Below are 26,787 nucleotides of genomic sequence, written 5' to 3'. Positions count from 1 at the left end.
AGATATCATTGGTCAAATGTCAAGGCAGTCCTTTTGCGATTGGTGGACTAATTGATCAATCACTCTCCCTGGCTTCTCTCTGGCGCTTTCGGTCCGTTTCCGCACCTCTCTTGTCCCGCCTCCCCCCGTCGATCGGTTGAGCTCGTCTGATCCGAGACACCTGCTTGACTACCGTCTTCTGGATCGCGGTGAACGATTCCCTCCGTTTATTTATTATTTCCTTCAGTAGATAGAAATGGACGATTTCGACATGCTCAGTGCACCTGCTGCCGGTAACGGCGTTGGTTCGGAGGAAGACCCCGCAGCCGCTTTCCTGGCCCAGCAAGAGAGCGAGATCGCGGGGATAGAGAACGACGAAGGGTTCAGCATCCTGGACAGCGGAGAGGTCCCCACGTCGCTAGGCGACTCAAACGGTTGGTAGCTAAATTAGCGACCGTACAACAGCCTAGCCTAGTCTAGCTGACTGTGGTTTTGGCTTAGCTTGTGTTAACGGTATCCTTTTTTGTTTCCGTCTTGAATTTGTAATGGAGTTGATGTAATGCTGTCTCTGCAATCCTTCCGCTAACTGTTAGCTATGTTAGTCAACCAGGATTTACTAACGCTAACGTTAGCCTTGGTGGAGTTAGCTTGGTCAGTCGGGCGAGCGGGTTCCACTAAGGCCAACGTAAAGCCTTAGCGGAGTTAGCTCGACCAGTTAGCCTAGCGGGCTTTGACGGTGTGTACGTTGCTTGTGTAAAGTAGTTAGCTGACGGGGTTTTAATGAAACGTTAATTGAACGATCTAAGATTTGCGTCAGACCCGCAAACAGTTGAGAATTTAACGTTGACATCTCCGCGGTCCCGTCATTCAATTATTTTTAACTCAGCTTGACCACTTGCTAACCTAAGCATTTTGGACTGCACAAAATTGAATTTATCCATTTAGATGACGATATTACTCAAGGTTACTTTAAGGAGAGTCATCATTTAGTAGATGGATTTGAGTATTACCAACTGGCATCAGGGATATATAATTCAATGGCAACATAAAAAGATAAATGATAATCATATCTTAGTAGTATTTAATGAAGTAATGGTACTATTACATTTGCTACGTAGTAATCATATCATAGTAGTACTATATGAAGTAGGAGTACATTTGCTAAATAATAATATCCAAGTGGTACTACATTTAGTAGTAGTAGCAGCACATTTGCTGTATAGTGGATCATATAGCCGAATGCAGTTCATGTCAAGTGCATGTAGTGTAAATGTGCCTTAGACGATCGAGACGTAGAATAGGAGAATCAAGATACAAAGTGGATTTATATTGCCACATATCAGTAAGGCAAGTCTTCACTTTAACAGCATAAACTGATAGGTGCAGGTAGGAGTGTAAAATAGTTGCTATTAAGTGGCTTGTAGGTGAGGGCAGTATAGAAATAATCGCACCAATGGTATTGGATGATTGATTTTTTTTTTTTGTCCTGAAACGTTACTCTCGACAGTTACATACAACGTTTAGACACCATTTAAGGATTAAGGTAGCCATGGAAGAGGAACGTTTTCTTGGCCCTTCTTGAAGAGAGTAAGCGAGTCACTAATTCCATTGAAGATGTGGAGTTTGTTCTGGAGACTAGAGGAACTCAATAGCTCAGTGACCTTTGGTCATATAGTCAAGCCCTTAGCACTGCAGTTTCCAGTAGGCGAGGTTGTTAAGCAATTTTGCTAGTAAAAAATGCTGACATTTCCTATACTGGTATTTAAATTAGATCTAGTGTTGGCACACAAATGTATCACTCATGAACCTTAACTTTGCATTTTGGATCTGTTGGGTCAGTAAAAGTAAAGGTTTTTGGACTAATAACTAAACTCATAGTGTTGGCAACCTGAAGTTGCTTTGAACTGTGAGAAGATTGTGTTGCCGCATCCTGAAAGTGGGGCTGTAGTCTCCTGGTCGACTGGTCAATTGGTTGGTCAACATGCTCTCGTCTTGACCAAATTCTCATTGGTTGGACAATTGCCAGTGTTACTTTAATAAGGAGAAAAGCGCTACATCAGTAGCCTTCTAAGATTAATCCATTATTTTCTGTGATGGGAGGGACAGACTACCTGGGAACCTGGGGGGGGGGGTGAGGGTTCAAAACACGGGCAGATCCCTGTGCAGACCCCCGCGACCAGTCAATTGGTTGAAAAAGAGGTACGATTTCAGTCGACCAAGATTTTCTTTGGTTGACTACAGCCCTACCTTTTTGGATTTTATTAAATTTTCCAAACATTACTTTTGTAAAGTGTCCTTAAATGACCATGATTAATCTATAATTATTAAACAATGTTTCCTCTTATTTTAGATGGTGTTATCAATGGAGAGCTTCATGGGGTAATAAATGTTTTCCTTGTTAACAATTTTATTTCCTGATTAAAAAAATTTCCAAATCCTCATTTTTCAGGAGATTGACGGAGGGCATATGTAATCCGTTTTCTTCTGCCCTTTTGGCAGTGGAAGACCGTTGTAAATCTTTACTTTTTTCTTAAGGTTTGCAGCATTCTCAATGTAATTATTAAAGTGTTGCAGTGCAAAATGAATAGAAAATTATTTTGGGGGATTTACAGCGGAGTAGTAGCAAATCCCAAGTGAATTTTTAGCAATTACCTCAGCGGTTTGACTCTCTAGCCACAAGAATGGCTCATACTTCCTGCTTCCTGTGCTATCATTCCAGCCTTGCATGGTCAGTGTTTTTTTTTCTTCTTTCCTCACATCCCTAGCTGCCACTGATTTATACAAAATATGTTGTCGAGAGTTTTTGTAAGGTTGAATAGCACAATTTACTGAGTACTATTGTTGATTATCAACTCCTATGTTCTACATCAGGAGAGCAATGGTCCTTCAGATGCCTATGCTGCCATCTCCAATGCTGACCGGCTGCAGGCTGAACCAGAAAGCCTTCGCAAGTGGAGGGAGGAGCAGAGGGATCGACTGGAGGAACTAGGTACACTGGCTTGTAGAGTTTCATAAGAAAAATGGACTGCTTCAATTAATTCATAAAGCAAGAACCCCGAATTTGACTGAAAGACTTACTAAATAAAAAGGGGGAAAAACAAAATATGAAACAAGGGAATAAATCATAATGATCTATGTATACCAAGAGCTGGATGTGTGAAGTGAGCACATCTAAAACACAGAATCTGTCAGATGACGTTTGGGGCAGTCAGAAGTACATTCACAGTAAAAGCCAGTCTGCTATTCATGGATTTCCTCTTTCATCTCTTTCATCATATCGCCTCTCTGCCGCTTTGATCTATTTTCTTGTTGATTTTTTATCCCCTATTCCTCTCTATAATTATATCCCTCTATCTGCCTCTCCTCACATATCCCACAATGCTACCATCTTTGTCTGCCTATCTCCTCACAACCGTTACATTCCCGCTTCTTCGTTTTCCAAGTTCCCCCCCTCACCTACCGATTCTTGTCTCCTGTCAAACTTGGTTTACCAACAATTGTCTCCTTGCCTGTTTACTTCCACTATTCACTCTCCTCCTTCTCAACCATGCTCTCTTCCTTCTCTCACAAATGCCCCTACTTCTTATGTTCCAACCCACCCCCATCTCTCTGGGACCCATCTCCTTCCATACCATTCACACCATCACGCCTCTCTTGCCCTACAGATGCTAACTCCCGTCAGCAGGAGTCTGAGTGGAAGGAGAAGGCCAAAGTGGAGCTAGAGGAGTGGCACACTAGGCAGAACGAGCAGCTGGAGAAGACCAAAGTTAATAACAGGTACAAGCTTCAAACGAGGGATTGGTAATCCACACACATTCACTTAATTATGGATAGAAGTGGAGGGATGACTGCCAGGGGAGGGTGGATGTGACTTCAAATTGGAAATGGGTTGAGTTATTGAGAATGTATAAAGACAAATTGGTTGATTCTTTCTACAACATTCAACCAGACAAAACAAGTAGATTTATAGCAGTGTTTCAGAATCAGAATACTTTATTCATCCCCGAGGGGAAATTGGGTTCTATTACAGACACTCACGCGCTAATAACTAAAAGCTAACCAGATACAAGATAAGAAAATAGAATCAGAAACAAATAGAAATAAAAGGTAAATAAGAAAGAAATAAGAACAAAATATATCAACAAGCATGGTGCACATAACATCCTTATCTATACTGCATTACCGCAGCACACAACAAGCAGCACAAACAAAACTCGACAGGGCCAGTCCAATGACCATTAACTCAGAGTGTCTGACAGTCTGAGTCTGAGGGAGGAGTTGTAAAGTTTGATGGCCACAGGCAGGAATGACCTCCTGTGGCGCTCTGTGGTGCTTTTCGGCACAGGAGGTCATTCCTGCCTGTGGTCATCAAACTTTACAACTCCTCCCTCAGACTCAGACTGTCAGACATTCCTTCATTCATTTAACAGTATTTTGCTGTTGTAGCAAGACAGTTGTCACCTGTGCAACTGAAAAGATGAAGCTAATATGATACAACAACTTACTGGATTTCCAACAATACCTTTTGTTTTAGGGTTTGCAATAAATTTGTCAATTACATATAAGCAAGAAAAATGTTCTTCAAACTCTACCATCATTGAAACTGTATATGGAACTAAAACACAAGCACTTAAACTCCTTTGGTTCTTCCTTTGAAGAAATACAAACTAATTTTAAATGCGCTTATATAGTGCAGAAATGGGTGAGTTAGGTTGATAATGCCAGCTCTCAGTTATAGGCTTGTCACTGTAGAGTTGACATGGTGAAAAGAAATCCCTAAATTGGTGTTATGAGTAGGTAGACCATGGGATATCCCACCCTAGTTGATCTATGAAAACCTTCTGGTTTAGCTCACTAACTTTGTGCATTCCACAGGAAAACCAGTTAAGGAGTAATTTAGTTTAAAAGCAAACAAACCTAAATGTACAAATAGTCTTTTACGCTCAGATTGTTATTTTATTATTTCTTTTAATGGATAAAGCATAATTTTTTTACTAATTTAAGAATTATGCCAGATTTACTTGGCTTTTATATTTTTATGTGCAGGTGTGCAGAAAACGGTGTCAAAATGCTGTGATTTAAAGTATTTAATGCAAGACAGTCCAGTAATGAAGCGGAGTGTAAATCTTGCATTATGTTGTCATACCATATTTCAAGTTAAATGAGGGGTTATTCTTCCTGGCACCTTCAACTCAATATCTTTACAATATAGCTTTATGACATCAACTACAATCAGGAACCTACTAGCTGCATTTGAGAGGATTGCAAGGAATTACCTAAGAGTTGCAACGTAACTCCAAACATCTGAATAACATGATTATTAATATTTTTTATTTATTTATTGAAATATATGTAATGTATTTTTCTGTCTGAAGCTAATTGCTTACCTCATGTCCATTTGATAAGCCATTCCTATATAAATGCACTTGGTGTCGAGCAAATCTAAAAAACAGACCAAGTCATCTCTTAATTCACGTCACTATTGGAATATGGCGGGATTGAAAATGCTAATCTTAAAAAATGTTGGATGTGACAGACATGACCAGTGGAGTTTTGGTTTTCTTTTTGGCTCAGATCTCCCTTGTTGCTTTTCCACTGTACTAATAGTGACCTTTATGTTCATTAATAATCTACTACCAGCAAAGCAGGCTCACCGCTCATCTGGTTTACGTGTGCGTGTCTGTGTCTGATTGGAGAGGCGTATTGCTTTTTAATCTTGCGACCAGGAAGTTATTTGCCAAGTGAAAACAAAGATGGCTGACAACGACACTCGTTACAACAGCAATACAATTTGCAGAGATGGTGGCACCAAATTTGATATTGATAGATGAGCGGAAAGTTATTTCCTGTTTTGGGCAACTGTTTACATTGTCATGAAGTATTGAACCTTATGTTAAGAGTTTACTCTAATTTTCAATATGAGAGCTATTGGTGTGTTGGGGTATCACTGGGCTGTATAATGAAAGATTTTACAGAGTCAGGCTGACCTCTTCAGACAGTCAGCTGCTGACTGTTTATTGGCCTCTTTAGCATCCTTTTGTCAGTCGCTCCAAGAAATTAGCCTTTCATTACACAGCTCAGTGTGGATGCAGGGCTACTATCTGTATGGCGACCTGTTTTGCTTGTATTTTCATCCTCTCGTCCCTTTTATCACTGTCTCTCTTCTCTCCTGCCTTCTCACTGCTCTCTTATCGTTCCGGCGGATGTTTGTCCAGGGTGCTGGACGAAGATTTCTACAAGCAGCCCTTCTCTGAGCTCATTGGTTATGTGTATGTTGCTCCAACTAACATCCTCCTTTTCTTTTCACTTTGTCATCAGTACCCATCATCCAGTCATTGACACTCATCTTTTCATCAGTCGTCTCATTCTTCCATCTGTCCATATTGGCATACTTTGAGTCATATAAGTTTAGCTTAGTTTTAACCAATCAGATATCACTGACATCTTTGACACTCAGAATCTTTTTTATATCGGTGATTTTTTTTTTTAATTTATGTTTTTTTTAAAAAAAAATCTAGACCAGATTTCACTTCCAATGCATGTTTTCTCTTGCTATTGGTTAGCCAAGCCCTGTCGGCATGACTCTAAACTGAATTAATGCACGCCACTACATGGCCATCACTATGGTCCTCCATCACTCCATTATTTAGCTGATTTTCATTTTGTTGTAACTACACCTGCGTTGCTCCCATTTTAAACCTTGCAGTAAACTGTTTCTGTTGTTTCATCTCACCAAAGTATTTTTGCAAAGGTTTTTGTTTCACCTCTTAATGTTTTTGAGTGTCCAGCAATTAACACTTGCCTGATCATTTAAACTCTCACAGAGACAGTAGTTTATTTATACCGAAGTCTTTATAATTATGTGATTTCACCTAAATGACTTGGTCTTCATAGTGTTTAGTGATTGTAGTTCTTTAGTAGATTTGTTTGAAGCAATTGTGTATCCAACCAAACTTGATGTTTACACCTATGTTATGTAACTTATGATTTGTAGCATAACTGCGATGTTCCCACTTTGACCAGTGAACATTGTGCAGAGAGACCTGCTTCCTTCCTCTGAATTGCTGATTTTCACTACTGTCTATACAGACTTAACACACACACACATTAATTTCCTTTTTGCACCTGGCCCCAGTAGTTTCTCCCTTCAGCAGACGTGGAAGTGTTTGTTTTAAAAGGATTACGTAAGAGTGACTTTGCTGTCAGATAGCCTCCCACTCACTTAAATCTGTTTGGTTCCTGAACAGGCCAAAAGCCACCTCATCACCTTCCTGGTTGGTGTGGTGGTTTGTGGTCCACGAGTACCAAGGCACATACAACATTCTTTTGATGATGTCAGTTTGAGTCCTGCCTCTTGAGTATATCACATTAAAAAAAACAACCTTTCTCTTGGAACCCCTGTAGTTCTCCCTTTTAATATGGTACTGTGGGGGAGGGCAATACAAAGGAAAAAAAATACGAGGGTTTTATCTATGCTTCCACTGCCCACTTCATGGACTCACAAATGCTTCAAACTCCACTGTATTTGTGCTCTGAAGTAGAGTTTTAGCTGCTGTCTAGCTTATTGCCTTCCAACAGACTGCTATTATTGCCTAGTTAGCCACCCAGCTGCCTTGGCAGTGCAGCCTTAAAGGTTTTGCCATTGAATAAAGCAGGAATTTCCCTCAGCCTGCATTGGGGTGTCCAGATTATGTTTTTATTCCTTAGTTTAGATTATTGTACAGGAATGAAGACTTTATTCTTGACAAACTTTTCCATGCAAAGTAATTTAGAAACACTAAATTTTGGCCTTTGTAATCTGTCCTTATAAACTTGGGCTGCTTTTTATGTTTTCTGAAAACAAATTTTCCTGGCTGTACATTGTAATTTGGCAGCATTTTGTTTAAGTTGCTATCAGCCTGTCCTTTTTTGAGGTTTTGTCATTTCATAGTATTTGAAAATACAAGACAGCCATATGAATCAGAATATCCCCAGTGTGATCACAACTCCTACATGCATTTACTTTGGAATTTGCAAAGTACAGTTTTATAAATCTGCCAAGCAGTTATTATTTATTTACTAATTTAGATATGTGTTAGGGTACTGTTATTGAGATGAAGAGCCTTTTTATGTGGATACCCCAATGCAGCATTGCGATAGCTTTTAGATAGGAATGATCAACACTCAACATTTTCAGTGCAAAACTGTATTTTCAGATTTTTTTCTGTTAGTCTAGTTTTGTGTTCATGTCCCTGGGCTGTAATGTCCTTGTGTATAACCGACAGGACAATGACCCACAGTAGTTTTTGTGAGAGCTTGGTCTCAGCTCACCCAATCATTAGCAATACATAAAAAGGCTGCACGCTGAGGGCATCTTGGAACATATTCGGGAGGCAAAAAACAAATGTGAAATTATGTGGCTTTTGCATGCTGGCATTTGACATTTGCATTTGGCTCATTTTTTGTTATGTTTCATTCCCCCTTCTCTCTCTTCTATATTCTGACTTGTGAAACTGTTTCTCCCTGTTTTCTTTTCCTATGCACCTTTAAAGCACACACATTAACCATCCTTGCTACCGCCTAGACCAGTTAAGTAAAAATATAAAACCCTAGAACGTCCAAAGAGTATATATTTTGCCAGGGGATAGATTTCGTACTGTCTGTATTCGACAAGAATGTATTTCCTAGATACCCAGTTTACTAGCCTAGCTGTCATGGGTAGTGGATCCTATGCCTAAAAATAAGCTGGTTGTAATGTCCCTTGTGTGCTCTTGTGGTCTTTTTTTAATTTTTTTTTTTCATTTAGTTCTGTGTGTATGTTTAGTTCGTTGTGATAGTGAATGTACATTGGCTTCTCATCCCCATTTTTCCTGTGTATTGTGTACTAGTTAGTATTTTGATTGTGTCAGGTGAAGGGGGGGTTGTGGGGGGTGTTTTATTTTATTCAACACATGGCATCAGCAGAAAATGAACAGAATTGTGACTTTGTCAGGATATGCTTGTGTTTAAATTTGTTTATCCGTTATGTATTGATTGCATCTCAATATTCTCATCTTGTGATTTGTGGCATTGTTTTTTTTTAAAAATTATTTTAGTTTTTGTCTTTTTATTCAACTTTTATTTCTTTTTAGGTGTTTGTCTGGTAAGACCTAAAGTAAAAAAACAACAACAAAATAAAACTTTCAGTAGTATTGGAAGTTGGTTAAAAGCTCTTTACCCCTCACTATAAGCAGACAGTGTTTAGTCCCCAGATTGTGACAAAATCACGTGACCGGTTTAAAGGTTGTGTAGTCTTTGCCACACAGCCTGCTTTCCAGCTGCAGCAAAATGCATGGCAAAGCCATAGGCTTCCAGTACTTTAGGTTGGGTTAAAAAAACTAAACTTGCCACTGTTGTTTTAAACAAGGACAAGTATACAGATGGGGCTGACATCACTATACTTGTATCTTGTAGCACAGCAAACAGAACCCCGTAGTTGTGGAACAAAAATGGCAAGTTGAAGGATGTGGGTAAACCCTTCCTCCCAAGTTCTGCACAGAACTGAATTTTTAACCAACCTTAACGCTTAGTAATTTTTTTTAATATGACTTTTCAGCTTGTGTTACTTTGTTTTGGATTTATAAATGTACCACTCTGGTTTGTGGAGATTTACAAAAAGTAGGTGACTGTGAATTATAATATCTAAGCAGGGTTTTGGGCATGCCACAGGTTATGAATCTGTTCTAGCTTATTTTTGTGCTTTCTGTTTGATGGTTGGCCCTTCCTGCCATGAGGAAGACCCTGCATAACCAACAACACTATTTCCATGTTGCTGAAAGCCCTTCTATCAAGCCTAATAAATGCTCAGATTTAGAGCTTTAATCATTACGGGGGAAGGCTGTTATTAAATTATGATACAACTTTATCGTCAGTTTACACTGAAATTCATGTTGCGTCCTTAGGCAGTTCCGCTCAAGATTCACACACAGATTAAACACGGTTATGCATGTAATAATTATCATAGATGTACAAAACACATCAGTGATGATAAACATATCGCATTATGTCCTCTGGATTCAACTGTCAGCAGCACACACTAGTTTTGATGATTAAATTTTCCATCAGTTTTTTCATATCGTGAAGTAATCTTCATGTTGCTCTGCAGTTTTAACCTCTGTTTGGACTTTACAATAGATCTCAAAGTGGCTCAAGACTGGAACAGATTTGTGTTGGTGAGGAGCAGGGGACTTTCTCAGGGCTCTGTGTGTACCTACATGTGGCTTACTGCTTTCCCTAGCTAACATTATTTCTCCTTAACCCCCCCCCCCCTTTTTTTTTTTATTCTTTCTTTCCTCTCTCTCCTCCCTCCCTCCTTTTCTTTAGGGCGGCTGAGGAGGCCATGATTTCAGATATGGATGAGAACAACCCAGGCACAGAATGGGAGCGCGTGGCACGTCTCTGCGACTTCAACCCCAAATCCAGCAAGCAGGCCAAAGACGTGTCACGCATGCGCTCTGTCCTCATCTCACTGAAGCAGTCCCCACTGGTCCGCTAAGGTCGGCCAGCGCCATCATTCCATATCTTCCATCTCCACACATGCCCATCAGCCCTGTCTACCTATGTACCATTGTCCATACTCTGAGGACAAGGGGATCGATGCCCCACCTGTTCATTTCCTAGTCACATACCGTCATTGTGTTTACTAGTGTAAGTATTTTCCCCATACCCTACCCCACCTTCCTCCTTTTCGCAGTGCTGTAGAGATTAACCTTAGAGTCCATACACTCCACATTTTGGTGCCCTGAAGGGTTTACACCTGTGCGCACTTTATCCACAGACCAATAAAGACCCTGCAGTTGACTATTCTCTGCATTTTATGCGATTTGGCCGATTGTCACCTCAAGCTCCATATCAGGTCTCGAGGTCTGGTGTTGTGTTACATACCTCCATGGGTGAAGCGGGAACACTAAAAGGGAAGGGCTGATGGTGGTTTGGTTATTGGGTGTTTCCTTACATCCTTGGGCCTAGAACTACACTACAGCCACCTTACAGGGCAGCCAAACAATATCATTCCCACAATGCCGTATTCAACCTCTTGTCAACCTTTGACCCAATCCTAGAATACTGACCTGAGTGTTGATCGATTTTTATCAGTGGTTTTACCTGTCCTCCAGTCCTACCATCATGTTGTACTTTTTGTCCTTTAAAAAAAAAAAAGAAAAAAAAAGAACATAGATTTATTTTGTTTGCATTGCTATTCTTTTTAAGGACCAAACTCTTGAGACAAGACATCCAGTTAAGTGTGTGTAAGGTGTGTGTGCGTGTGTAGAGCTGGCTTGTGGTATAGTGGGTTAAAATTTCAATCTATGCATTTCCTTTTGAAAAAGCCTCACCCTGCTCCAGTCAGGAACTGAACAAAGTCCTGTCATTACAATATGTGACCTGTTTATATGTGTGTTAAAACAAGAACGGTGTGAGTGTATGTACTCTATGCGTGTACCTATGTACATATACAGAGGCAATATATATATAAATACAGTATACAAACACATGTATGTCATTAAGAGCTAACAGTTGTGATTTAAAAGACTGCTAACTGTTGGCCAACAGTCGCTTGATCATATGTGTTCATTGTCCATTTGGTTTCAATATCAGTATAAAAAGTCAAAGATAATTGTTGTCTGTCATTATTTAAAAACATGTCCTCTTCTAGTGTTTACTACACAGCGCTATGTGAGATACTTTAACTGTGCAGCTCCGCAGAGGGCGTGTGTAGTGTCAGCATCCCGCGCAGGGTAACTTAAATGGTAGTTGTAGAGGCTCAGCATGAGCGAGCAAGGCTTGGGTTGTTGATCTGACCTGTCAAATCTACATCAACCAGTGCCAAAAAGGGTTGAAACTGACAGGGATTTCTTACATATATGTGAGGATGGGAAAGAAAAAAACGATTTAATGCGTTGGAACAGGGTATGATAGTTTGCAGGCACCCTGTCGTGAGTGTGTCAGGAACTGCAACGCTGCTAGAGTTTTTAACAGGACAGTGGTTGAAAAATTACTCTGGTTAAAGCAGCTAAAAGAGGCTGATACAAATTTAAATATGTAATTTAATTTTAAACGGGTGGTCTGCAGTCTGCGCCATCACGCTACATGTGAACACTGTGAGCTGCTAGTGGTGGTGTGACGCTGTAGAACTGACAACCAAACAACCAACACTACTGATTATGTTAAACTTACAACAAAAAAGTGTTTGGCTAGAAAGTCTGCAGCGACGAACTTATGAATATGGTAGCCTTTCCAACCTTAATGAGTTTTAATATCAAATGGATGAAACAGTCAGTAGAAAATCCAGCCAGTGTTTGTAACGTTATTTCAGAGTATCGAGAGGAAGAAAAATCTGTTTATTTGTAAACAAGTAATTGTAAATCGAGTAAAATTACCAGAATTGTTATTCTTTCGGCTTGTTCCCTGTTTCCCAGGGGGTCGCCAATGCGGATTTGGTAGTTTCCATCAGTACCCTGTGAGGGCACAGGGCACCGATGGCGGTCTTGTCAATCCGCATAAAATTACCAGAATTCCTGAGCATAAATGCAGTCTTGTTTTCAAGAATAATCAATAAAAGTGTTTTCCATAATGTGCACAGTTGTCAGAAAGTAGGGAATTTTCCATAAATAAAAATCAAGTTTTAGTAAACCAGTGAGACAAGGGGGAAAAAAACAACCTGAAATCTGACTCCCAAAGGTTTTGCAGCAACTCTTGGTTTTATTCTGAAAGGAATCACCAACAGCTTCCATTCCATTTATTCCATGTTCTTCTTACTTAGTCTTTCAGTGTTTATTGTATTGTGCAGCACAACTTGTATTGAATTTGCACTATAAAGTACAGTGGGAATTGAGTTTGAAATGTAACTGAATTAACTTAAGAGTAGGGGAGAAGGGAGGAAAAAATAAGTGTATAGGGGAGACCAGGGCATCTTGTCACACTTTTCACACTCTTGTATATATCTTGGGGATCAATACATCATATTGTTAAAAATTGCTCACCAAATCAAAGAACAAAGTCTCAGGCATAGATTTTGTATTCAATTCATTTTCACATCTTATTTCAGTACACATGTGCCTGCACATTGTTTTTAATTTAATTGAATTGAGGCCCGGTGGCGAAGTGGTTAGCGCGGTCGCCTCACAGCAAGAAGGTCCTGGGTTCGAGCCCCGGGGTAGTCCAACCTTGGGGGTCGTCCTCTGGAGTTTGCATGTTCTCTTCGTGTCTGCGTGGGTTTCCTCCCACAGTCCAAAGACATGTAGGTCATGTGAATCGGCCCTACTAAATTGTCCCTAGGTGTGAATGTGTGTGTTTGTGTGTGTCGGCCCTGTGATGAAGTGGCAGCCTGTCCTGGGTGTCTCCCTGCCTGTGGCCCAATGACTGCTGGGATAGGCTCCAGCATCCTCGCAACCCTGAGAGCAGGATAAGCGGTTTGGATAATGGATGGATGGAGTTCAGTAGAGTAATAGGCATTTAAATAGTGAGTGTGCACATGTGACACATTGCCCCATCAATGGGTAAGTTGTCACACTATGCGGGGTAAGATGTCACACTGGATTTTGCAACAAATAAAACAAGAACCAATTCATTGTTCGGTTAGGAACTTGTCATTGATTTTAGGAGAAACGGTTATAAACCCAAAGCTAGCACTATATATGGCGAGGATGTTCTAATTGTTGACACTTGTAAGTACTTGGGAACCATGTTCGACTCCCAACTCAAGTTCTATGTGAACACAGATTCGATTGTCAAGCGTGGACAACAAAGAATTCACTTAACTCCTTTAACGTCTGTAACGCCATCTTATGTATTTTCTACCAGTCTTTTATTGAAAGTCTTTTAACTTTTTCCTTTATTTGTTGGTTTAATGAGTTGTCTATGAAGGACAGGAATAGCCTAAACAGTATCGTTAAGTTCTGCTCCAAAGTAATTGGAGTCCAGCAGAGAGACTTGTGCTCCCTCTGGGGGAAACGTGTGGGCCAGAAAGGAAAAGGAATTATTAGCCAATCTGACCACGTCCTGTCCAGTGAATTCACTGTAATGGCCTCAGGCCGGCACTATAAAGCGCCCCCTAGGAACACAAATCGCTATTCTAAGTCCTTCATTCCTTCTGCTATCAGGCTGTTAAATGCCGAGAGTAGTCATTTTAAATGAATGCTTTATACTGTTTTAAACCACAATAGTTGGTTTATACCTTGTTTGTTTTTCACATGGCTTGTGGGACTGTACGTTCACTGACTGTTGTATTGGAATGTAATGTGCAATGCATCTTAGGATGCTTCATTCACTTATTTATTTATTCTGTTCTTTTAACTTGTGTGAATGTTTATCTCTCGCCTGGTCCTCGTGTGAGTCTACATGCAAGGTCACACGACGGTGACAGTGTGCATCTCTTGCCCATGTACTGATCTGTCTTGTCTCTGACATACTGATGATTGCCACCTGTCTGTGAGTTTGTGTATGGTCTGGGTAGATTGTGGAACTGAATTGCCCTTCTGGGATAAATAAAGTTGTCTGAATCTGAATTTACTTGAAATTTAAAATTAAATCAGCTGATGAAAAAAGACTGATTAATCAGCGAACTTGAATCATCCTGGAATGTGGCCGTTTAAATCAGTCCCAACTACTACAACTGGAAAATCATTTCAAGCAAACTTTCAAATAAAACATGTCAAGCATTCAAACAAATGTCATACCAGGTCTCAGACCTCACTAGTCAGACTCGTCGTCAGAATTGCAGTTCTGGCACACACAAATTGCCTTGCCAGGGGTGCACTCTCCACCCACTGTTTACATTTCATGCACTGGACCCAAGTCTCCCTTGGATGGCTGTTTGCAAATGGCTCCACACAAACAAGGCGCAGGCACTCATCTTCATCTGATGAAGAGACATCTGGAGTCTTTCTTTTTATAACTGCCCTCTTTTTCTTTTGTGTTTTAGATTTGGTTCCCCTGCATTTCTTTTGGAATATATTCTTTTTACCTTCTGCCTGCCTTTCAGCCGCAAGTGCCTCCTTCACCGGTGTGCCATTGAGAACAGCAGTTTTTCTGGTAGTCCAAACCATGTTTGCTGCTGGCCCCGGCTGCATTGATTTCCGATTGACTAAGGAGGGGGCGTGGCTAAATTCCCACCGCTTGGGGTTTTTTTTTAATCCAAGATGGCCGCGGCGTGAAATGGGCGTATGGCCATGGCTAGGTTAGCGCTGGTTGCCTGACAAAACTGGGTTAGTGCTGGGGTCTGGAAGGGCTGGGTCCTGTGTTGTGGGACTACTTGATACTGCAACCTACTATGCAGGTCCTGAAAGGGGTGATCTGAGACATAGGATGGTGCAAATTCTGTCCCCAAGAACACATCCCTGTTGTAAGGTTGAATCCCTGTCACCCGAAAGCCGGCCTGAATATTCAGTGTTGTTGCAGCCAGAGGATATGCAACTGTCACAATCCCAGGGATGTCATCGATTGCGATTGTTTTCCCTTGGTTTCTTTCTTTAAAAACACGTTCACAAAATTCAAAATTACACATGACAACAGCTGACAAGCAGACTCCCTGTGTCTACGTATACTGGCAACTTGTCTGTGATTTTGCAGCAAGTTGTCACATGTGACAATTCATCCCAAAATTACTGAGACAAGTTGCCCCAAACTGCCATGTTTGCTAACAGCAGGGCATTAGCAAAAGTATAACATGACACTTTCTTCTCTGCTCTACCAAGTACAAATGTATAATTGTGAAGATTTTTAACTAGAAGATTATTACAAAAAAATGTCAAGTTCATTTATTTTAGAATGTGAAAAATTATATATCAGCCAGCGCTGACCTCAGTTAAGTGTGCGTTGTGTTTCCCAGACAGGATATGACATCAGACCAAGCGATGCACAAAACTAGTATTCGAGTTTTATGTAGCGTCCTCTGATGGTGAAAATATTAACGACGTGACAATTTACCCATGTGACACGAAGCCCTAGTCTCCCCTACTTCCTCATACTCCTGTTCGAACACGTCACAAATAATCTGATGCACACGGGACATTTGTTCGCTGAGTTTGATGTGTGGATTTGTTGATCACTTCAGATTATTGGCAATGTACGTTATATCCTGCTTATTTACATGTTCGAAATAAACCGTCATTCATTCAGTCAGTCATTCTTCTCCCGTCACCAAGGTTTACGCCCCCCTCCTACCAGTAAAAAGGCGCGGATCAGAATTAATGTTTATGTTAATTTTACTATATGAATGTGATAAAAGTTTAACCCACCCCTCCGCCAACATTGTGTACACCTTGCGACATAAAACATTTTAATTTTTTTTCGGCAAAAAAAAAAAAACAGGCGACGGACAGGAGCGCTATTGTGAAAAGGGGGCGAAGGAAGGACCTTACATCCGGCTGTATGCGGAACCTTGACACCGGTTCACAGGGTAGCGCTTTTAACGTCGGCTGCTCTCACTGTGTCCCAGTGTAATTCTCTTTCTGGTCGTTTCCTTTCCGAGCGTTTCATTCGCCTCGTCGTTGTCAAAATGCCTTTAAAGTTTGAACTCTGTCCCGGCAGAATGGTCGGAGGCTCCCACCCATGCTTCATCATCGCTGAAATTGGACAAAACCATCAGGGAGACATGGAGATTGCCAAGAAAATGATCAAGATGGCCAAGGTACATCATTATAACGTCAGAGTCACAGAGAAAAGTTAGTTGGGTTCATGACCTAACCACGTAGTTAAGATTTGCTGTCAGGAAAAACAAAAAACGGAATTTCGTTTTCTGAATGCAAAAACGACCATAGGTTATACAAATGATCTACTACTATTACTTCCGGCTGCTCCCACTAGGGATTGCCACAGCGGATCACCCGTTTCCATTTCATATTGGAATGGTTATACAAATTATGAACAGCAGCATATCCTTTTGATTACCAATCTGTATTGATAAAGGGAGTTCCCATGGTCGGGTTGGGCCTCTTCCTGGAATATTATACCAGAGATTTGAACACCGTAAACTTAAATTAATGTTAATATCAATAACTGATAATATCAAATTTAAAATCACTAAAAGACAGTTTATCTAAAAGTCGTGATCCAGATAGCCACGATTGTTTTTAATGTTCACCTAACTCGAGTCATCGTCCATGTGTCATAATGTTATGGCAGATGGCATTCCTCCCACCATACATCGTTGTTGAATATCACAGTAAGCACCATTGACGGATTTCGCGTCAGCCCAAAAATGTAGCCCTAGGATCCAAAATCAAGACATGGTTATTCCAGTTTCTCTCTTGGTATTGTGTTTGGACAGATTGACACGTATTATAGGGATGTTTTTATGTAGTATTATTATTATAAAGTTAATATGTTATATTATAAAAAGTTCATAATTACTTAGGTAATCAGATTGCTTGATAAGTCTGGTTTAGTACTATGCCTGTGCTTGAAGGGTCTTCCCTGGCATTAAAAAGGTGTCAAAGAGTGGACAAAATGAATAAATGGATCATATTTGAAAAAATCATATTCCAGTTCAGTATGTCTTGATGATACTTAATGGTACTGCTGAATGATGAGTGCATATTGACATTACTTGTCTTACACCTGCATTCAACAATGTAGTAATATCAGTTGTACATAACCCCATTGTATTGCTGCATCTGGCAGTACTGCAAAGCTCGAATGTTTAAAGTCCCAGTAAACATGTAATGTCACATTTAATTGTTCTCATTATCCATTCATCCATTATCCAAATCGCCTATCCTGCTCAGGGTCGCAGGAATGCTGGAGCCTATCCCAGCAGTCATTGGGCGGCAGGTGGGGAGACACCCTGGACAGGCCGCCAGTCCATCGCAGGGCTGACACACATGCATGCACGCGCGCGCGCGCGCACACACACACACACACACACACACCTAGGGACAGTTTAGTATGGCCGATTCACTTGTTTATACCTGTTTAAACATAATGATGAAAATAATTAATGTTAATAATGATAATTAATAATGAAAATAATGAATGAATAATAATGTTCTCATTGTTCACAGAAAAAAGTTTTGTCTTAAAAGATAAGTTTGGGTTGTTCCTGTTTCTGACACAGTATTGTGAAAAACAAATACCCACTGGTAGTCTGTATGGGACTCGGAGGAGGTTTGGCCCCTAGACGTGCGGTACACAGGCCCACTGGTGTGTGGATATTCCCTGATGCCCACGAACCAGCCCCCAGCTATGGGTTAAATAGTGCCCCTGCCCAGTGGCTACCTCGGGATAGGAATAGGCTACGGGAGTAAACCCCTACAGAAAATCAACGTCCACAGTGCTGTTGTTTTTTTGTTTTTCTTGCCCTTTTGTATCTGTTTAAGTGGGAGAGTACTGCTGGTGTCGTGTGTGTGGCTGCCGCTTCTCCCTCTCGTACCCCCCCCTTCCCATCCACCCCTGTATGTCTGTGTTATGTTGATCTGTTGTCGTTTCACCCCGTTTATTGTAAAGCGACATTGAGTGTTAGAAAAGCGCTATATAAGTTTGATTTATTATTATTATTATTATTATTATTATTAACTAATGCCAATGTAATTGACACACTCAATGAGTCTGATGGGTTCAGGACTCCTGTACCGGATACACGGGCAACTTGGAAAAACTCGAAATACACGAAAAGCTTGAAATTTCATTTCAATAACACATCCTGACTCTTATCTCCTGATTAGACAAAATGAACCGTACCACCCACCACTAAAGACGTGTGTGTGTGTGTGTGTGTGTGTGTGTGTGCGCGCGCGCGCGCGCTTAGGGTTGGTAGCTGGTTCTATAGCCTAAATGTATATAATTGGATCCCACTCTGAAGCTGTTACTGAACACAAAGCGTTACCACCCAACTGTAACATGCAGTGAAATACTTAGTTATGGCTGAAACGTATGACACGCCAACATCAGCACCTTCTACCTACATTCTTTAACTAAGTTTTGCAAATCTCTCACTCTCTCTATCTCATATTCACCTTGTATAGGAGTGTGGAGCTGACTGTGCCAAATTCCAGAAAAGTGAGTTAGACCACAAGTTTAACAAGAAAGCCTTGGAGCGTCCATACACGTCTAAGCACTCATGGGGGAAAACCTACGGAGAACACAAGCGCCATCTAGAGCTCAGCCACGAGCAGTACAGGGAGCTGCAAAAATATGCTAAAGAGGTTGGCATCTTCTTCACCGCCTCAGGAATGGATGAGGTACAGGAGGATGCTTTGTTTTTTATGAAGATTTCTTTAAAGCAGTTCATGTGACTACAGAGAATCTAATATTTAAATTCTGACCAACTTCAGATGGCGGTGGAGTTCCTCCATGAGCTCAACGTGCCTTTTTTCAAAGTTGGCTCCGGAGACACCAACAACTTCCCTTATCTGGAGAAGACAGCAAAGAAAGGTGAGAGAGAGGATGATCCGTTACAACTCTTAAAAATGCCTACTATTAGATCAGAAGTAAATGTGTGCAATTTTGAATAACGGTGTGGAGTATTTGAGTTGGTGTTTGGACTCTGCTGTTTCTATATTTTCTTTTTGTTATTCCTAAAACTGGTGTGAAAGAGATATCTTTGTTGTACAATCAGAATACTAAAAAAAAATTTTTTTTTCTTAAACCTGTGCTGTCGGCAGGCTTGGCATACAACACATCACATGGAATTTGTATGCCAATGTGTCGTAGACAGAGTTAATTTGAAAGTGGAGTTTAGATTCTGCACCTGGAAAGGCAATCTTTATTAATTATCTAGAACCGCTTATAATAACGCCATCCTTTGGATGATCTGTGGGATGACAAGTGCACAGGGTTTTTGTTATACATCTATAGCCCACCGGTCACCCTCCTCTGCAAACCTCCTCAGCTGAACAACCAATAAATGTAGTGAAACAAGGAAACTTAGAAATGAAAAATGACAACAAGTATCTGATAAGACATAGATTTAGAAACAGATGCTTACTTTTGTTCAACAAAACATAATTAAATCGATGTTATTGATATAAGTTCAGGACAGCAGTTATAGTGATAAAGGAGAAGGTAGGAAAAAAGGGGGAGAAAGGATGAAGAAGAATGGCGTGATCCAGAGAGTGTTCCAGGGACTGTGTGAGGCATATGCTAGCAGTGTGTCTATACATATGACGTGTCCACCTATGTGTATGTGACATGTCTGCACAGGATTAATCCCAATAAATTCTGGTGTCTGAGATCTTCGACCTAATGTAGTGCCTCCGAGCAGCAGACAGGCTCTGCAGCCACCCACGGGCCCTGCAGTTAAGCAGACACCCCACGACCAAGAGAACAGCTGGAGACCAAAGCATTACACTCTTAGAGGAACACCAAGTGCATAGGGTGGCCAGGAGCCCGCAGTGCAAGAGCCTCTCATGCCCCCGAGGAGCACAAACCAGTCTCCAAAAGCACAAGCTGGAGCCACACCCCCCAAGGCGCACCCCCACAACCAACCACCCCCAGATGGAGGCACAGGGCACACCCACAGGCATGGGACTCAAGCCATGGATGGTAAGCGCAGACTGCCAGCCAGGAGCCGGACCCCACGACCAACAGACTGACACATCGCCAGGGCTGCCCACCCAGCGGGCAGGCAAGGGGCAACTATGCCCACCCACATCCCAACGTAGGGGTGAGGCCCGCGACACCACTGCTGGGAAGACGCCACATCCACCCACGTAACTGAATACACCCGACCCAGGCCACCCGATGGCAACACCTCCCCCCACCCCTCGGACAGACAGGGCTCCGCCAGCACCTGTGGACAGTCAGACATGTGGTCCCTCCCACTGTCCCCCGCACCCGCGGCGCCCGTCACAGAAAAGCCATGCAGCAGGAGCAAGTCCGATAGCCGCCCCCCGCTCCGGCACCCACGACGAGTCGCCACCCAGGGGCCCTGGAAAGCACCTGGCAGCGCTCACCACAACCCTGATGGAATGCTGCAAGGACACCACCCAGTACCGAGGACAGAGCAATCCACCTGGGTAGAGGGCCCTCCTGACCGCCCTTCGGCCGACCACCCACCCGTGCCAACCCGCTAACGACCCATCTATCCTGTTAGTCCCAGTGCTTATTGTGCGCTTTTGTTGTCTATGGAGTTCCAATGGTGGAGTGTGGGGGTATGAGTCATCCAGGCTCAGCAGGCCCGAACCACTCACACTCCTGCCCAGCCGACCCTGACCTGGTAGTGGGTGTTTAGAGTATGGTATGTGTGTATGTGTGCACTAAACTGGTGTGATTGGGATTAAAATTTCAGGACATTGTCACGGTGCAAGCAGGGGTAGGTGCATCGCAGGCAAGATCTCAACCACCCGACTCGCCTGCACCCAATGGCTTGCACCACAACTGTCTCACAAACCCTAGTCCTATCCTTTGGTGTGTGTGCTGCATATGCGTTCCAGAGCTGGGAGGAGAAGGGTGAGGCAAGGCAAAACCAACACAGGAGTGCAGCCGGCTGGAGAGCGGCCAAGCAGACCCCCTGGGTCGGCCTGCAGCTCATCCCCAGTACTGGAGCAGATTTAATGAGATTTGAAACATGCAATGCCCATGCCTGGCAAACAAAAGAACAATTCTTGAAATATTTTGGAAATGTAATGAGAAAATCAGTCTATAATCAATTGTATGATTCCAACTTTCTGATTTTCTGTTTGTGCTACAACATCTGAGTTAGTTTTAATTTTAACTAACCAACTCAAAAACCGAGATGTTCAAATTATGAATTTAAAATTACCATAAAAAAAACCACAACCCTGCCCTTGTCATGTAAAAGTTTATTCTCACTATATTATTCATGGAAAATCCTGGGATGGTCACTGAAAAGTCAACATTTAGCAAAAAGTGTGTGTGACTACGATGAGTTGAAATAAGCAAAGATATGTGACAATTTTTTGAAAATATTTTGAAAGATTGGTGAAAAGATGAATAATTACAAAATTAATAATTGTGTGTGTGTGTGGGGGGGGTAATAAAAAGTGTGAAAATAAAGTCCTTACCTGATACATGCAATTACGGGCACTTGTTCAAAAATTCGAAGACCTGAAAGAGCAGTGAGCCTGGTGTATAACATAAAATGATTTTTAAAAAAAATCTAAATATCAGCTCAAAAGTTTAGATTTTGATCAGTATTGTAACATCTCAACAAGGACAGTGAATAGACACGTTAACGTAAAACAGGTTTTAATGTGTTGAAATTTGAGCTCCTGAACTCATGTTTCACATTTCAGTCTCACATTTCAGTCATTAAGTGCAAAATAAGCCACTTATCAACCAATCAAGCCAAAAGCCGCGAGTCAGTCTTTTCTGTTTTGTGGCATTAAAAGGAAAGACCAAACAGTTGTAGCATCTGGATTTCTGTCCATCTTGCCCATAGCCCTAATCAGACAAGTGTTTGGTCTCTCTCTGTCAGGTCGTCCCATGGTGGTGTCCAGCGGGATGCAGTCCATGGAGACAATGCGGCGGGTCTACCAGATGGTGAAGCAGCACAACCCAAACTTTGCCATCCTGCAGTGTACCAGTGCCTACCCTCTGGAAGCCGAGGATGTCAACCTCCGAGTTATCATGGTGAGACGAATAAACCAGAAAAACAAAAGAAGAAAAAAATACCGGGAAACCGGCAAAGGTCGGAATGACAGCGGAACACTTAAGCTTCACTGCCTGTTGATTTTAAAGGCCTGGATACCTGGGTAAGGTCTTAATGGCTTTCACACAGCTTGCACTCTGTATGTCTGCAGACTGAAAAGTTGGCCTAATACAGATGCAACCTATTTTTTTTTTGCCTCCTGACTTTATATTTGTCATAATGGTCAATCTCTGATAGGAGGAATAATCTTGTACATCACTACATATTTTTTTTTCCAATTTCCAAGCCTTACTTTCTTCATTTGAAGTTTTCATTGTTTGCATTGTTGTGCTTTGATATAACATTAGCCCACTCTTCAATTGTAGGAATACCAGAAGGAATTCCCTGACATTCCCATTGGCTATTCTGGCCATGAGTCTGGGATTTCCATCTCAGTGGCTGCCGTGGCTCTGGGAGCAAAGATTGTGGAGCGTCATGTGACCTTGGACAAGACGTGGAAAGGAACCGACCATGAAGCCTCCCTGGATCCCTCAGAGCTGGCAGAGCTGGTCAGGTCCATCAGACTGGTGGAGAGGGCTTTGGGTACTGGCCTCAAGCAGATGTTACCCTGCGAGAAGCCATGCCATGACAAGGTTAGGAACATACCCCAAAGCGTCACGTTTCCTTAGCACTGGTTTTAAGAATAAATATCAGCAGAGATTACTCAATGGGATTGAAACAAAAGTGACTCCGCCGCCCCACTCACCAGTTTTCCACGTTCTAATACACATGAGCTACGCTGGCTGAATTTTTATTATTGTTTGGTGCCGTGTCCCCCAAAACACTCAGCTCACATAAGTCCTCGGCAAACTATGGTGCAGTTGCAGTGAATGATGGCAGATGACTGCAGATATACTGTCTGTGTGTTACCTTTCTATTTGAAGTTTTTTGTCTTGCTTTTATATGTTGTTGTAATTCACATAGCTGAATAGTCATCAGAATTCAAGTAGAATTACAAATGGCATACATAAAGCATAAAACATGAGAAGTACAGATAATATGTTGAAAACTAACTTAAAATTCCGTTTTTTAAAAATGTTTTCAAGGCAGTATCCAAACATGAGACACTCTGGTCAAGAGACCATGTCATGAATACTCGTGGAGGTGGTACAGTCCTTTAAGGAAACATCACAACAGATAATATTGTGGTCAAAATACTTTAACTCATATATTTTTTGTCTTCTTTCTTTTTTTCATTTGAGCTTAACAAGCCCACTTTCATAAAGGTTCTTGCTTTTTAGCCTGTAAGATAAACCCCGACAAGTCGGACGCAGGGTCAGTGGACATGATGACCGATCTGACCCTCTCAGCTCCTACCATGTAGTTTGTGACAGAGCTGTCACTGAGAAGAAAACCTATCTGACAAGTCAATATCTAAACCCTTGTTTATTAATCCATCTCTCTACCATCATGGCTGCCCCCACCAAAACTCAAACCTCTTTTTTTTTTTTTTCCAGCTGGGTAAATCTGTGGTGGCCAAGGTGAAGATCGCCAAGGCCACAGCCCTGACTCTGGACATGTTGACGGTGAAAGTGGCCGAACCGAAGGGGGTTCCTCCAGAGGAGATCTTCCAGCTGGTCGGGAAGGTTGTGACTGAGGACATTGAGGAGGATGAGAGCATCGTCCCGGAGATCTTGGACAACTATGGGAAGAAGACTAAGTGCTGAGAAAATAATTGAACCTTAGAAAATTCAAATACTATGTAATACTACTCGGCCAAATGATGCCTTTACCTCATTGGTGCCCTGGGTTTAATCCTAAAAAACAATAAATTTTTCAATCTGCAAAACCCACGTATTTGGAATAAACAGGGTGGGTTTTGCAAATAAGCTCTCACCAAAATGGGATGAGAAACTTGGTTGTAAGTTTAACACTGTGGTCATTAAGTGTACAACAGTGCTCTTTAGGAAGACTCAAAGCTAGTGCAACCCGTCTGCTGAACACACATCATGCACTATAGTGTCTCCAGACACTGTACCACAATGAATGGAAATACACTGTGGGGAAACTACTACCATTCTCACCATCCAAAACTGATATTGAGCATCTTAGCCAAATATTAGGCATATTCTTCACAAAACACTCACTTAATTTGATCTTCCAGGCACACAAAAAAAAAAAACCACACTGAAAAGTTTAAATTCCTTTTCAACTGTAAAACCAACCAAACCAAGTCCCTCATTTTAAGCTATTGAAAATATGACATTAAAATATCAGAATCATGTTTATTTGACTCCAATTTCATGGCCCTCTGTGTATTTAACATAGAATAACAACACTACAACACAACAATCTTCAGATATATACACAAGGATTTACTTTTACAGAAAAAATAAGAGGTGATAAGGTGCAATGGTGCAAATATATCAGATACTGAAATAGATGTTTGCAGGTTACATACATACCTGAGGTAGATGGACAGGACAGAGCGTACCAGTATACCTACAATGTACAGTATAATATGGATAAGACCTTCCTGATGTGCCAACTCATCAAGTGAGTGGCAATACACCACCCTGCTCAGGATTCAACACAAAAGCTACATTACATCTGCAGCAGAGATAGAAATATTTACTATTCATCTATGGCTGTATTGGGGGTGTCTATTATTTACAATGTGTCAAAAGCCACAGTGTACAATTCCCAGAGTGACATCAGGGAATCGCACTACATACGTATTTTACTTACAGGTCAGCTTCTGTTGGAAGTGTCAGCCCCTCAAAGCCACAACCTCCCCGTTTCATGGCGGTTTCTCCATCAGCTCACTCAGTGCCTAGCAAAGTGGGAACAGGAGAGAAGTATCTTAACATTGTCCTGTTAACCCACTTTTGAGTAAAGGCCTGGACACCTGAGATGTGTACAGTTAAGGGTTAGGGATGCATATGTTTTTTTTTTCCTTTCTCATACTTTGGTGTAACGGTCTGGACATTTGAGATGTGTACAGTTAAGGGTTAGGTATGCATATGTTTTTTTTTCTTTCTCATAGTTTGAAGTTGATTACAAAATGCTGTGTGCTATTTAATCAGTGTCTCCCTGACAGTATGAAAGAAAAACGGTTAAGACTGAGGTGTATTGTTTACATGTTGGTGGATATTTGGACAAGGAATAAAAATAATGATGCAGATGAGCCACTATGTGGAGCAGTGGTTTCTTTGTCCCCAAAATTGGGTCTTCCTAAGCTGGAACCACACATGCAAAACATTACATTTTCAATTCTTGTTTATCCCACTTTAATCGTTTATGTATAGGCTCAAAACAGGGGGAAAAACGTCATTAAGTCCTAGGTTAAAATTGAAGCCCAGCATTGTGTCTTGCTAAGGTTAAGGCAAAAGGAAATGCATTTTATATTGCGATATATTGAATCGCTCTCTTCGTCATTGCAAACTGGTTTTCACATCATTACCAACAGTAATATTTGCAAAGACGGATGGTGCACACCCTATTTTCGGGAGGAGCTGGTTGACTGGGATCACATCATAAAAACTAGGTGTAGTTGAAAATTTCCTCCAAAAATGGTCCTGCTTCATCTCCATCCAACCAGTACATTGTGACATCAACAAACTGGATCCTTTCCCACAGCCATTTTATTTTTGATTCAGGGACGTTTTTTATCAAGCGTCTCCGAGTAGGAAAGCTAACTGGCCAAAGCTCTCAGAGTGACGCAAATTTGGTCCTACTTATAGGCATAGCAGTAAGAGCATTTTATAAACTTTCTTAACTTAGGAAAGTCCTCCCGTCTCCACCAGGATTTAGGAGAGCTGGCCCAACCCATTAGGAGTTTCCAGCAGACGGCGTTCGGGCAGGATTAAGCGATTAAACGATATCGTTTGCATAGAGATGAGATAATTTTTGTGACTGAACTTGTGTGGGATGCAACCCCCACCATCTACAAGAACCGCTGCCCTCTCTAAAAGAAACCAAAGTCCTTGTAACTTTACCCTTTTTGCCAACTGGGAAGATGAAGTTTTGCAACAGCAATGGTTTGGGTCCATCACAGCCAACAATTTCAAGAATCATCAATCAAACTCTGATTGCCCTCACAGCACCTATGATAATACACAAATTAATTCATTCCCCACCAGTGTGAAGCGATGCAAAAACAAGCTGCATTTATACAAATCAGTGATTTGCCTGGAGTTGGAGGTGTCTAGGTGGCATGCATAATAAGAGCATTACCTGTAGCATAAATGAGGACACGTGAATCA

At 41.5% G+C, this 26,787-nt stretch overlaps 2 protein-coding genes across 2 annotated transcripts; both read left to right on the top strand.

The window, feature by feature from the left end:
- Positions 1-124: 124 nt before the first annotated feature.
- On the top strand, positions 125-11,611 carry clta (clathrin, light chain A). The gene is made up of 5 exons (XM_056280110.1): positions 125-413; positions 2,330-2,358; positions 2,851-2,968; positions 3,645-3,756; positions 10,321-11,611. Exons 1-5 carry the CDS (start codon positions 236-238, stop codon positions 10,490-10,492), a joined length of 609 nt encoding a protein of 202 aa, XP_056136085.1. The 5' UTR covers positions 125-235; the 3' UTR covers positions 10,493-11,611.
- A 4,745-nt stretch (positions 11,612-16,356) lies between these two features.
- Positions 16,357-25,705, top strand: nansa (N-acetylneuraminic acid synthase a). Its single transcript, XM_056280036.1, has 6 exons — positions 16,357-16,624; positions 18,957-19,172; positions 19,266-19,365; positions 22,370-22,524; positions 22,909-23,175; positions 24,040-25,705. Exons 1-6 carry the CDS (start codon positions 16,493-16,495, stop codon positions 24,247-24,249), a joined length of 1,080 nt encoding a protein of 359 aa, XP_056136011.1. The 5' UTR covers positions 16,357-16,492; the 3' UTR covers positions 24,250-25,705.
- Positions 25,706-26,787: the final 1,082 nt, after the last annotated feature.

Source organism: Lampris incognitus, chromosome 5 (assembly GCF_029633865.1).
Source record: "Lampris incognitus isolate fLamInc1 chromosome 5, fLamInc1.hap2, whole genome shotgun sequence".
NCBI lineage: Eukaryota > Metazoa > Chordata > Actinopteri > Lampriformes > Lampridae > Lampris > Lampris incognitus.
The sequence above is the reverse complement of the archived record's forward strand: the minus strand, read 5'-3'. Positions and strand labels throughout refer to the sequence as shown.